Source organism: Schistocerca piceifrons, chromosome 4 (genome assembly GCF_021461385.2).
Source record: "Schistocerca piceifrons isolate TAMUIC-IGC-003096 chromosome 4, iqSchPice1.1, whole genome shotgun sequence".
Lineage (NCBI taxonomy): Eukaryota > Metazoa > Arthropoda > Insecta > Orthoptera > Acrididae > Schistocerca > Schistocerca piceifrons.
The window spans coordinates 619,058,107-619,072,492 of NC_060141.1; the positions used below are offsets into that span (position 1 = coordinate 619,058,107).

General features: G+C 39.0%; 1 protein-coding gene across 1 annotated transcript in view; it reads left to right on the top strand.

The window, feature by feature from the left end:
* Positions 1-612: 612 nt before the first annotated feature.
* The window catches only part of LOC124796064 (peptide transporter family 1-like), a 178,140-nt gene continuing 164,366 nt past the window's right edge, over positions 613-14,386 (top strand). Inside the window, exons 1-2 of the mRNA XM_047260151.1 lie at positions 613-723; positions 13,807-13,879. Of these exons, the coding sequence (XP_047116107.1) occupies positions 640-723; positions 13,807-13,879 (157 nt within the window). The 5' untranslated portion in view covers positions 613-639. The remainder of the gene's footprint in view (positions 724-13,806; positions 13,880-14,386) is intronic.

The window sequence follows — 14,386 nt, forward strand, 5'->3', positions numbered from 1 at the left end:
TACTCCAGATTGTATAAAAGCTATTAGCTTTTAAATGTTTCGAAGATGCTAATAGTTTTATCGGTCAAGAAAAAAAATTAATTCCAAGTTAAATAAACGAAAACAAGGGTCATATTGGATTAAATTTACGAGCGCAAGAAGAGGTTATAGTGGAAAGACCCGTCGTTCACCGAGCACCAACAGACGTCGCTAGAGGGCGGGAACATTGAAAACTCAATTTGACTCCGATATTTCCCAACGTGTCGTAAAATGCGACGTTCGAGACGTGCTGAAACGCAGTGTTACTGACAAGTACTAGATCGACTTGCCTTTCACATTGCATTATCTGCAGCGAAGTATCTCGAATTTCGTGTTCCAATCAAAGAGTAAAACTGGAATTATAAAATAAAAAATATTTTGGGAAGGGAGTATTTTAGTGACCTCTTTGCTTGGTATAGATCACTGATATAATTCCATAAATTTTGATGGGCTAATCTGTTAACTTCAACCAAAGAAAGTTATTTGTTGATATTATTATTACTCTGGAATTGGAATTTGTGAGCGCTCTCAATAGAATCTTTACTTTTTTATCCGAAATCCTTCTGTCGCATTGAATTCTCTTTGACCAAACTGTGTCGTCTATGGCATCAGGTGAAATTAATGTTCGTAAAACCGCAAAACATTTTTGTATGCGGTGTTGAACTGGAGGTGCTCCTAGTTTTTAGTTATCCACTTATTCTCATGGTAAGCATTGTTTGTTTTTCTCTCTTTTGCTAAAATTGGGCCAACAATTACGTAACTACCAACGGACCCTGATTTGATTTATTAAGAACTTAAGTAAGGAATCGGCTGACTAATGTAGACGGATGATCAGTCAATAACGCACATCAGAAAAACCCCACGCAGTGGAAAATTTGTTTGGATGGCTTGGGAAAAAATGCAGTCTCCTTGTAAATCCTTCCGAAATACAGCGACCAACTGCTGCAAGCGGTACCGGCAAACAAAGACGTCTCGGTAAAAAGGGCCAGAGATCATTCCGATAGAAATGTGGCAGCGGATGTAAGTGCTATGCACTGTACTCATGATTTAGTGCTATGCTCTGTACTCATGATTGCTCACGGTCTCTCTTTTCATTTATTCATTCGTCGACAGTTTGCCTTTTATGAATGCCACCCAATGCATCGTTATGTAGCCAATATCGAGTTTCACGAGCATACAAAGGCGTAAACGAGACGTATTGCCATACGTAGCTATAGTGATTGTAAGTACCGTAGTGAGGGAAAATAACTTGCCTTAATATACTAAATCACACACACTTCAAACTTTCCTGGATTTTTTTTACTACGTAGCTGAAAAAAATCTTGAAAAAACAGTATTAAGAACTTTCACAGCAGTAATAATTCTTCCCATGCCTATGTCATGACACAGCAGCTTTTAACAAACAGATATGCTTTAAACGAACATTTGGAGCAGCACCCCATACCGTCATTTAGTGTAATGGATTACCTTCTCGTTAGAAATATATTACAGATCATTTTTTGAGGAAAATTGGTATCATCTGAGGTTCCCATGTGATATATTGGTCTACAGTGACACCTGGGAATTTGTAGCAATGTAATTCCTTTAGATAAATGGGTAATTGTTACATACTGGACAACTGTTGCATTCTTCAATATGGCTCAGAGTAAACATTGGGCTGCATATATAAAATCCTTTCAGTTTCCAAGCTGTGTCGAATCAAATAAAATTCCCAAGCTTTCGATAGCTACCTCCGCCATTGTTGTCGGAATAAAAACCACTGGCTGCTGGGGCTGGCATGGTTTCTTGCTTATAGGGGCATGATTGCAGCCTCTTCCACCAATCAAAGAGGACCAAAATGACGCGTGTGCAGAAGGTGAGTTCGGCAGCTCATAGCAGCTCCAGCCCACTACGGGACTAAGTGATGCCAAGACGCGAGAGGATGTTAACATATTTGAAGCTGCTGTGCCTGCTTTCCTACAAATGTTAAACATCTCCATCTTTGCTTCCTGAGGATATCTAAAGCCCATCCCCACGCCTTGCTAAGTGTCTACCCGTGTTCTCTATTGAAATCGTTGTTATTTATTCTAATCTCAGCCATTTCCTGTATAATGGAATCCCAAGACGTTGATGCATGAGCCAAAACTCGTGTTTTCAAATTGTATTTTGTATCCGTTTTCCAGGCAATGCTCATCTATGACCGACTTGTAAAAGATCCCTTTATTGAATGTGTGGCTTGTGCTGGGATCAATGCTCTGCAAGTGTGTGGATTATCTGACTTATGTAGATGCTGGTGCATTTGCAAGGAATACCATACAAACACTGGGCATATGAATAACTACATCATCCTTAACAGGACACAGCATATCTTGTATCTTGGGGATGGGGCCGGAACACTGGTCTCAGTTCATGTTTCTGCAACACACGTCCTGACTTGCTGCTTGTTGCACCACAGTACACCAAGAAAGCAGTCAGCTTGGCTTCTTCTGCTAGTTCACACGGCGACTGGAGGCAACCATCTTCAGTGGCACCCGAAACTGTTTGCTGCTTCTCTCTTGCTATAAGTATTCTCCCTGAACATGTGTCTCAAGTACTGTGATTCAAACTATTGATAGACATTGTCAAAACTAACTTTTGGTCTGTGTATTAATGTGTCCTGGACTGCTTTTATTTGTACAGCGTGGTGAAAACTATCAGTTTTCACGTATCATTCAGTGTGTGTCAGTTTCCTGTACTCTGAATGACATCGTTGGCCTCCTGCTGTCCTCTTAACTAAAGGATCCAAGAACAGTAGCTTGCCATCCTTCTCCATCTCAGTGATAGACTTAATGTTGGGATGGACATCATTTGTGTGTCTGATGGACTGCTGCAGTGTATTTTAACCTTGAGGGCATATCAGGAAGGTGCCATCAGCGTACCTTAGGAAATAATATGGCTGCAATGCAACGCTGCAGAGTTCAGAGCCTGCTCTTCAAAGTGCTCCATGGAGAAATTCATGACTGTGGGATACAGTGGTGTTACCATTGCTATGCCATCTGCCATTTCATCATATACACCTTGGTACAGGAAGTGTGTTGTTGTTAGAACATGACAGAACACTTGATGATTCCAGGTGGAAACTGTTGGGCCAAAAGATTCATTGTGTCTTATATTGGCACCCTCATAAGAAGTGTGTCTGCAGCTTGTAGTCTCGCGGTCGTGTTCTCACTTCTCGAGCATGGGGTCCCGGGTTTGATTCCTGATGGGGTCAGGGACTTTCACCTTCCTCGAGATGACTGGGTGTTTGTGTTATCCTCATCATTTCATCAACATTCATGAAAGTGGCGAGTTTGGACTGAGCAAAAATTGGAAATTTGTACGGGCACTGATAACTGCACAGTTGAGTGCTCCACAAACCAAACATCATCATCATCGTCGTCATCATCAGAAGTGACACAACGTCCAGACTAATCTCTGTTCACTATGTTGCTTTGTCTTATTTTTATTTTCTTCAGTGTTTCAACAACAGTCTATGAGTTTACAACATGGTGTCCACAATGTCCCACCTTTGGCACTAATAATCCTGCCAAAGAAGATATTAATCAGACATGCTGCGACAAAAGTCTCTGAAGACACATTAGGCTGACTGCTGGTCAATTTGTTACCACAGCATTTATTTGGCTTTCACATTTGTTGGCTTCACCAGCTCACAACCAGACTGCCACCTTTCAACCTAATCTGGACCTTAGTCTGTGCTACAGATCAGTCTGTTGCCACTATTTCTTGGGGGGGGGGGGGGGGGGGGGGGGAGTTCAATACCAAACTGTAACCAAAAGATGGATGCATTGACAACAGCATCTACAGAAAATCTACTCACATTAGTCTGTATGTGCTCACCATAAACCATTATCATCCATCACAAGAAGCACACTGTGATACAGATGTTGGTACATAATGCAATCACTCTTGATTGATATCAGATGCTGATAACTTACCCCATGTAGTGAGCCACCCTTGCACGATATTCAGGATAAACGGCTACAATGCTCACCAAATAAATGAAGTGATCCAACGTAAGATTCAGAATAAGACCACTGATGTGGAGCAGCAAAAGAATTTTCATTTTTGCTATTCTATGGATCCATGTCAGGTAAGATAAGCACCTGCTGAGAGAGAGAAAATCAGATTGATATTCATGCCTCTGTCATAACTGAGCAATTACTGATGTCAGTTAATGGTGAAACAGGTCTTCAGAACAACTAGGGTTAAATAAAAATGGTACAGGTGCAGCCAATCGCCAATCTTACATCGAATAAAGAGTGCACATTGTACAACAGTGCAGGAAAGAGTATGAGAGATTTTAATGCTTATGATCCCATGAAATTCTTTTTTATCTGGGCATGCTCTGGAAAATGGTCATTGAATCGAAACTGCCAAAACTTTTGTCATGGCTCACAATCACGGCTGCTGCAACAGCATAGTTAAAGAAGCCACTGAAATAAAAATCACTGGCAACACTTTTAATAGAGAAAGCAGTCTACAGCTTAGTGCAGGGTGGAATCCAGTGATTACAAGTGGAAAGTGCAGGAATTGAATGTGAAGTCAACTTATGCCTATGTACAATGATACTGCGAGCAGCAGTGATGTTTCATCAGGCAGCTAGAGTGTACAAGAGCATAATATTAGCCTATTAGCAATAATTCTTCTTGATGGCCAAGGAGTGCTTGGTCAAAGGCGCATGGTGTTCTTAACCATTCAATTTGACTGGAAGCCTGAGAAGATTTTATTCAAAATATAGTTCTGATAACATTGTAAGAACTACTGACTTAGATTTTCAGTACATTAAATACTGAATAGCTCAGCATTCTGTACAAGGACTCTACTTTCTATTCTGTACCATAAATTATATGCCACTTGTCATAGCCTAGGTGATTGTATATGCTGATGACACATCTGTAATAGCAGCTACATCTATCCCTATACTCTGCAAACCACTGTGAGCTGCATGGAAAATGGTATGTCCGATTGTACCAGTTATTAGAGTTTCTTCCTGTTCCTGTACAGTAATTATTCTGATCTTATCCTCATGATGCCTATTTGAGTGACATGTGGGGGATTGTAGTATATTCCTAAAGTCATCATTTAAAGCCGATTCTTGAAACTTGGTTAACAGACTTTCTCAGGATAGTTTACGTCAATCTTGAAGAGTCTTACAGTTAAGTTCCTTTGGTATGTCTGTGAGACTCTCCCACAGATCAGACAAACCTGTGACCATTTGTGCTGCCCTCTGTGTATGTTCAATATCCCCCGTGAGTCCTTTTTGGTATGGATCCCACACACTTAAGTAATATTCTAGAACTGGTCACACAAATGATTTGTAAGCAATCTCCTCTGTAGACTGATTGCACTTCGCCAATGTTCAGCCAATAAACTGAAGACTACCACCTGCTTTGTCCAACTGACTCTATGTGATCATTCCATTTCATATCCCTACAAAGCGTTAGACTCAGGTATTTATATGAGTTGGCTGATTCCAACAGTGACTCATTGATGTTACAGGGTACTATGTTTGCTCATTTTGTGAAGTGAACAGTTTTACATTTTGAACATTTTAAGCAAGTCACCAGTTTTTTCACCACTTTAAAGTCTTATCAAGATATAAATGAATATTTATCCAGATTCCTTCAGATAGTGCTTCAGTATAGACAACTATGTCATCTGCAAGAAGCCTGATTTTATTGTTAATACTGTCTGCAAGGTCATTAATATACAACCTGAACAGCAAGGGTCCCAACACACTCCCTGGGGCACACCTGAAATTACTTTTACATCTGACTACGAATCTCCATCCAAGATAACAGTAGTCAATCCAAACTCTCTTAAATAACTGGGAAGGAAAGCATGTGAGAACATGAAAATGGCAAAAGGCTGTCCAGAGAAAACAATATATATTCATACATGGAGATAAAAACGGATAACATTCCAAAAGGTGCAAATACCCATTAAACAGAGATTTTTGTGAATATAACACCAGGTCTAGAGAAAATTATTATAAACACAGTAAAAGACTAAAAATTACTGATAGAGAACCTGTAACTTCAAGGAACATATTTTACAGCTGACTTCATCCAACATAGAGCATGTATTATTCTTAATCTTTTTTAAAAATAAGTTAAAAAATACCAAATATATGAACATCTGCTTAGCTCAAAAGCAGGAACAACAGTCTCCATAAACCCGTTGGCAATAGTTGGGGATCATCAGCAGGCACTGTTTGATTAAAATGGATCTGAGCACTATGGGACTTGACATCTGAGGTCATCAGTCCCCTAGAACTTAGAACTACTTAAGCCTAACTAACCTAAGGACATCACACACATCCATGCCTGAGGCAGGATTCGAACATGGGACAGTAGCGGTTGCGCGGTTCCAGACTGAAGTGCCTAGAACCGCTCAGCCACAGTGGCCGGCCACTGTTTGAGTATCGGCACTTGGCCGGGTACACTCAACAGCTGAGTACTGTGCTTAAGGGCGCCTACACTTGGGGGGGGGGGGGGGGAGGCAAGGGGACACATCTCTGCCCCCTCCCCCCCCCCCCCCCCTTTCCAGCTCTCAGGAAAAGATAAAAAACATAGTGAAGTCAGGTGCTTCCCTTTCAAGAAAATGATTTAAAAGCTGCACATTTTATCAGGGTTGTAACTGGTACTTTTTTTTTTTTGGCTACTTGCAGGCTGCCATTTGTTTTTTAAAATATTAAAAATCTCCCCCCCCCCCCCCCATCAGGCTCCCTCCCCCTTCCACACTTCCACCTCCCTACCTCCTACAAACTATCATATGGGCACCCTAATCTGTGCACATGTCTGGCTTAATGTTCCACATGCAGAAAAGGTAGAGGTACAACATAATGAAGCCATGAGCATTCTTAGTGCCCAGTCAATACAATATACTCCTACATGATTAAGATCAAGACATCCCACTCACACTGCAATCAGGACTCTTACATGCCATTGATGAATGGAAACACTATTGGAAACAAAACTGTCCTTTACAATGCCAGAAACTGCCCAGTGTACAGAAGAAACGCCTCTGAATTTGACCAGCCTCGGGCAATTTGGTCTACTCTGATCCACACCTGAATGGGCCATGTGCGATGTGGAGACATTCTCGGACAAATTTTCATCACCATCTTGTAATTGTGCTGTGGAATGACAGGCAGTTGCTCATGTGATATCAAAATGTTACGCATGTAATTACAAGGGTTCTTTTGAGGATATCATATCAGCAATGAGTGGTGTGATAAAATACACGAAAGACCGTGATATCCATCTATATCTGTTGTCATTTATTTTATTCTCGATAGCTATGTTTGAATTTTATCATGTAGTAACTTAATGACCTTTGTATATGTATTGCCATATGATAAATAATAAGTAAATGTGAAATCTAAAATTCTACATATAGTATTTTAATTTCAAGATGCCCATGTGCCCTCAGGTTGTAAATAGAATATATGTAGTTACACCATTCATTCACATGAGCAAGCACACCTCATGCATACATGACCACAAACTCCAGCAGTTTGGACCAGAATGAAACTGTCACATGGAATGAAGCAGCAATCTGGCAGGGAGTGGGCAAGGGGAAGGGATAGCAATGTGCAGGTGGGTGGAGAGAAGAACACTGTCTGGCAGAGTGTGGAGGGACCAGACTACCAACAAGTCCAGCGTCTGGAGGCTGCGAGGCAGGGAGATGGGGGAAAACAAAACAGAAAAGGAAGTGAGTGAGGAAAGATTGGATGGAGGGTGTGGGAACATTATGTTACCATAGGTTGAGGCTGCATAATTTTGGGATTGGAGAATGTACTGTTCCCACTCCCGAAATGGTCCCGGCCTCAGCCTAAGGTAACATACTGTTCTCACACCCTCTGTCCATCACTACATCCCTATTCTTGTCTCCCACCTTCTTTGTGTGTCACCTTCTGCCAGCACACCATCCCATCTTTCCCTGCTCCTCTCCTTTCTTACTCTGATTTCCTCATTTCCCTGCCTCACAGTCTCCTGACACTGCAACTGTTGACAGTCTAATTTCCTGCACGCTCCACCAGACAGCGCTCCTCTCTTCCTCCCCATTCACTACTATCCATTCCCTTTCTCCAGCCCCTCCAGACTGCTTCCATTCATGTGACAGTTGTATTCTGGTCTGAGCACGTGGAGTTGGCGGTCATGCGTGCGTGGGTGTGCTTGCTTGTGTGAATGAAGGAATTTTTCTCGAAACCATCAAGAATATCAGTAATTTGAGTTTTTACTGCATTTACTGTAGACAAACCCAGCCTAAAATCAAAGGGTGAAGAGGGAATCATATTGAAATCTTCAAAAAAGCTGCAAAGTTGCAATTTAATGTAACATTTTGTTCCATTATATTTGGGAGGAATATTGGATGGCATCTTCCAAATCTGTTTTTATGTTGTTTTGTATAAATTGGGATAACAATAGAGTCTTAAGGACCTCAGGAAATTTTCCAGCCTAAAAAGTGTTATTGTTCAGAAAGGTTAGAGGGGCAACAATAATGTCAGTTACTTGTGTCAAGATGATGACTGAGATGCCATAGAGATCTTCACTGTAAGAGCTATGTAAGTTTGTGACCACTTTGTGTATATACACTTCAGCCATGTTTTTCAGACAGCATTATAGTAATGATAATGCTAATGATCTTGCTATTGACTATTCTACTTACTAAAACTGACACGCACAAATTTTAGACCAGTAATTATGTTGGTGAAAGATGTGATTGAAATTTGATTATACTTCACTGTGTGCATTATGGCTAATGTATTAGCACTGATGTATGGTGTCAGTACAAATAAATAAGAACACACTGTTGTGTTAAAGACTGAAGCATTTATGTTTTTCAGATTTCACAATAGCCACACATTTCACGAGTACCTCCAGGGAAAGAAAAGGTGTCACCAATTTCTGTTTATGTACAGAGACTTAAAACAGGCTCACCAAAATATGAGTGCAAACGACTAATATTCTTTGAGCTTAAGGAAAAATTTTATAAACATAAATGTGGGAGAAAAATTGAACATAAAAAGTAAAAGCAGTTTTAGTTGTAATGGAAAGCATCTTGATAAAGAAGTAATAGAGAAACAACTAGTCTGTATTATTCTGGAATGGTGCAACCTCAGTATGACTAAGGGAAATGTATGTGACGCAGATGGATGATGTAATTACATAATTTTGACAAAATTAAAATAAACATGAATTGTTTCCTTAATATTTTAGAATTATGTAATGCACAATTACCCTGGGAAATAGATATGTAAAAGTCACTGAGGAACACATTTACAGTGCAGCTATAAATCATACACGTTTACACTGGTTCACAGCAGAATTTTTTTGCAGAAACCAAAGTAGACAGCTCTTATTGATTTTGATCCTGTGAACATGAATTTCACGATTAAAATTATCTCCAGTTCAGGATTACAAGGAAGTTGGGCTTTATATTTCATATATATTGCTGCCATAGTTGATAGGATATTTACATTAATTGAACTTACCTTGTTTATTTGCGCCATTTCTTTGCCTTTCTCATGTGAGTAGTCTCTGGAGCAGCTCTCTGTACCATCTAGCAGAAGTCACCCAACTTAACAGTAGACTGTCAATGTCCTGGTGAAACTGTTCACTGTGCTTGTTGCTGAAGGCACTACAGTGCTTAGGAAACACATTGAGGTGGGAGCAAACAAAGTTCATCATTAGGGTTGTGTTGTAGCCATGACCTTCTAAGCATGAATGAGTTGTCCACAAGGTCCCAGTAATTTTCAGCTCTGCACTCAAAGTGTGTGTCCCCCAACAATTGACTTACCTATGGCTTAATATATATCCCATTTGTGATCTTCTCTCTGCTGAGCCATGGAAACTTCTTACACACATAATGAAATGCTGCTTCATTACTGTGCATGCGCTTAACAAATGCTGTCAGGAGTTGCAACTTAATGCACAGTGGTGAAACAGCAATTTTGTTCAGATCGCTGGATGTTCTTCAGCAATATTTTTTGCCCCAGGCACTAAAGCTGTTCTTGGAGGCCACTCCATCTGTGTGTAGTGTTTTTCTCTTGTGCAACTGTTCCACTCAAGTAATACCAATACCTAATGTAACACCCCTGCAAACCCAACAGCATCACAGTGACTTTCAAATCTCCACTTACCATCTATTCATGATTATAGTAATTAACACAGTTTCCAATGGATTTCCTTTAGCTAAGGCAGCATATGCAACAGGAATGAATTGCTTTTCATTACTATTGTGTAACAGTATTGACATCAGGCTTGTTTTTGAGCCATCTATAAGGAGTGTCCACTTGTATGGTTTTGTATATGATGTTTAGGTCTTCCAGCAAACCGTCATTATCACCACAGAATGTAATGTCACCTTCATTACTGAAATGGCACTCAGCTTTTTTCTGATACTTCAAAACATAGTCTACTTACTGCGTCAGTGAGGAGATTGCACTGCTGCAGTCATGAGGCCAAGAGCTTGATTTTACATTTTGGAAGATCTAAATTCCTAATCATATCAGGCGATGATGTTGGTGTAAATGAAGGATCAGTGTCACTGGCAGATGATTGCATCTTTTTGGATGTATGTGTCATTTCAGCATCATCATTATCACTGCTTGATGGTGGTTCGTGTGGAGGAACAGGAACTGGCAGTCCTTTGTCTTGAGGCAGAGGGCAAATGACATACGGTGCATCAGGGTATTGAAGATTCCTCTTTCTCTTGGTACTGAATCCTTTCCCAAGGGAGGTACCAGTGAACAAACAAAGCAAATAACATGCAGCCATGACAAATTTATTAAAAACTGCCATAAATTCAAGAACATTGACATTAATAAATTCTGTTTAGACCAGCATCTAGAAGCATGTGCAACAGAAGTAGAGTTCCATAACAGATCCTATATTATAGTAACTATTTACCGAGCACCTGCAGGAAATTATAATCTATTCATAAATCATCTAGAAGCTCTTTTGGGTTATTTAACAGGAAGAAACAAAGAAATTTTGATTGCTGGTGACTTTAATACAGATTTTCTAATGCAATCTTCCAGTAAACATTTACTGCAGTTAGTAATATTGTCTTTCAATCTAACTCACACTGTAAGCTTTCCAACTAGGATCACTAAATCCTCAAGGACATTTTTATAGACAAATCAAAGGAACAAAATCATATCATAAAACCTGTAGGCCTAATAAATGGACTATCAGATCATGACATGCAGCTCCTTGTTTGAGATGTAAATTCTGAGCAGATTATCAAGACTGCTAAGTCTGAGTACAGGAGAGTAGTCAGTCAACCAAAAATTGAGTGTTTTAGAAAACTGCTCAAAGATATGAACTGGAAAGACGTTTATAGTGCCCATGACATGAATGAAAAATATAATACATTCATGAACAATGTCAGTACCATGTTTGAAAACTGTTTTCCTCTAAAAGTTACTCAAATTAAACAGAAGTCTATAATAAAACCATGGATTACACAAGGAATAAAGATATCCTGTAAGACAAAAAGGAAAATGTATCTGTCGACCAAGAATAGCTCCAATACTGATGATTTAGCTAAATACAAGGAATACTGTAAAATATTAAAAAAAGTAATTCAGACATCTAAACAAATGCACTGCGAGAAGAAGATAGCAATGTCAGGGAACAAAATAAAAACAATATGGGATATAGTGAAAGAGGAGACTGATAGAACCAGAAAGGAACAGGAGCAAATAGTATTAAGGGTAGATGACACATTAGTAACCGATGGGCATAGTGTGGCAAATCTATTTAACAAGTACTTTATATCTGTTACTGATAGAATGGGATTGTCAGGATCAGTAAATAATGCCCTTGAACATCTGAAACTAGCCTTTACAAATAGCTTCAGCTACATGAATATGTCACTCACTTCACCAAAAGAAAAAACTTCCATAATAAAATCTTTGAAAACAAAGCATTCTAGTGGTTACGATGAAATATCAACAAAGTTAATTAAGGCATGTTCTTGTGAATTTAGTACAATTCTAAGTTACTTGTGTAACCAATCAATTATAACTGGGACATTTCCTGACTGGCTAAAATATGCAGATGTTAAGCCTCTACTCAAGAAAGGGGATAAAGAGATACCATCAAACTACAGACCAATTTCACTTTTGCCAGCATTCTCAAAAATTTTAGAAAAAGTAATGTACAGGCAACATCAAGAACACAGTTTGGATTTCTGAAGGGTTCTGATATCGAGAAGGCTATTTACACCTACAGTGAAAATGTATTTAATTCATTAAATAACAAATTAGAAGCAGCAGGTATTTTCTGTGATTTGTCAAAGGCATTTGATTGTGTGAACCACATCCTTTTAAATAAATTAGAATTCTATGGTGTCACGGGCAGTGCTGCAAAGTGGTTCAAGTCATACCTAGCTAACAGGAAACAGAGGGTGTCAGTACAAGGGACTAGTGAATTAAGTCATCAGTCATCATCAGAATGGGAAGAAATGACATGTGGTGTCCCACAAGGATCCATCTTAGGGCCATTCTTTTTTCTTGTGTACATTAATGATCTCTCATCAGTTACACTGCCAGAAGCATAGTCCGTTTTGTTTGCAGATGACTCAAGTATTGCAATAAATAGTATGTCGAGTGTTGCTCTAGAAAGCTAATGATATTTTCATGGATATTAATAAATGGTTTAAAGCCAACTCATTGACATTAAACTTTGAAAAGACTCACTACATGCAATTCAGAACATGTAAGAGGTTTCCACCCAGCATATGCATAAAGTATGAAGAAGAGCAGATAGAAGAGGTTGACAGTCTTAAATTCCTGGGATTACAACTTGATAATAAATTCAGGTGAGAGGAGCACACCACAGAACTGCAGAAACGCCTTAACAAATCTGTATTTGCAATTCGAGTGTTAGCAGACATAGGCGACATAAAAATGAAAAAGCTTGCATACTTTGCCTACTTTCATTCCATAATGTCATATGGTATAATATTTTGGGGTAACTCTTCAAGTCAAACAAAAGTTTTCAGAGTCCAAAAGTGTGTAATACGTATTATTTGTGGAGTAAAGTCACGAACGTCATGTAGAAACCTCTTCAAAGAACTGGGTATACTAACCACTGCCTCTCAGTATATTTACTCCTTAATGAAATTTGTCCTAAATAATATATCTCTTTTTCCAACAAACAGCTCAGTTCATACATACAATACCAGGAACAAAAATGATCTGCACAAAGTCTTAAAAGCACTTACTTTAGTTCAGAAAGGGGTCCACTACTCAGGAACACTCATCTTCAATAATTTCCCAGCAAACATAAAAAATTTAGTTACAAATAAAGATCAAAACTAAATTGCATGTGGTTTCTATATTCGACAATGCTCATGTGACTGTATAGTGCACAAATAATTCTCTGTTGCTAAATTGTACTGGAAATGTCCATCTCACACATGGCAGAGGAACCCTCATCACAATACCTTTGCTCTTATAGAGTCCCGTAAGTGTGGCTGTGAGACATACACTTTCTTTACTTGTAACCCTGGGCTGGGAGACAGTTTTAACCTTGATATTCATGTTCAGTGCATCTAAATCTATAAATCTTGGCTACTTTTGTTTCTGTAGAAAATTTCTGCACCGTGTTACAGAAAACACATAGCCCCCCCCCCCCCCCCCCCCCCCCACACACACACACAAACACTTTCTAAAGTATGGTTAGGCGGAATTGTATTGTAGAAATTATTTTGAAAACTAGGAACCATGTATAATTTAGATTCCTGTCTCTTTAGGAACTTCCAAAGGCTGTGTACCTCCTCATTGGTGCAGAATTTTGTGAAAGATTTTCCTTTTGTGGCATAAGAAGTAAGTACTGCAACCAAATTTATCTGTCATTCCCTTAATATGTGATGCTTCTTAATTTTGGCAGTAGCTATTTTTTCTACCTATTTCTGAAATGTAATTCTTGTAATGGAGGATTAACATGAGAAGGAATGTTAAGCAAATAAATAATTATTGACATGCATTATCAAGTATTTCTTAAATAAAAATTAACTATTTATGTGAATCCATAAAAATGAATTGTAGATGTTTATTTATCTACCAAAGTATTTAAGACACTGAACTGTTTTTGAAACAAAAAGAAGGAGCTAACAGCAGGATGTAAAAATTATTTGTACTGGCTTTAATCCATACATATTATAAAAATGAATATGTGTGTGTGTGTGTGTGTGTGTGTGTGTGTGAGAGAGAGAGAGAGAGAGAGAGAGAGAGAGAGAGAGAGAGATAGTGCATGTGTTAGACATTTGCTAAACCTCTGGACTGATTTCAACCAGATGTGGTACACATGTCCTTTACTGCCTTTACTATCAG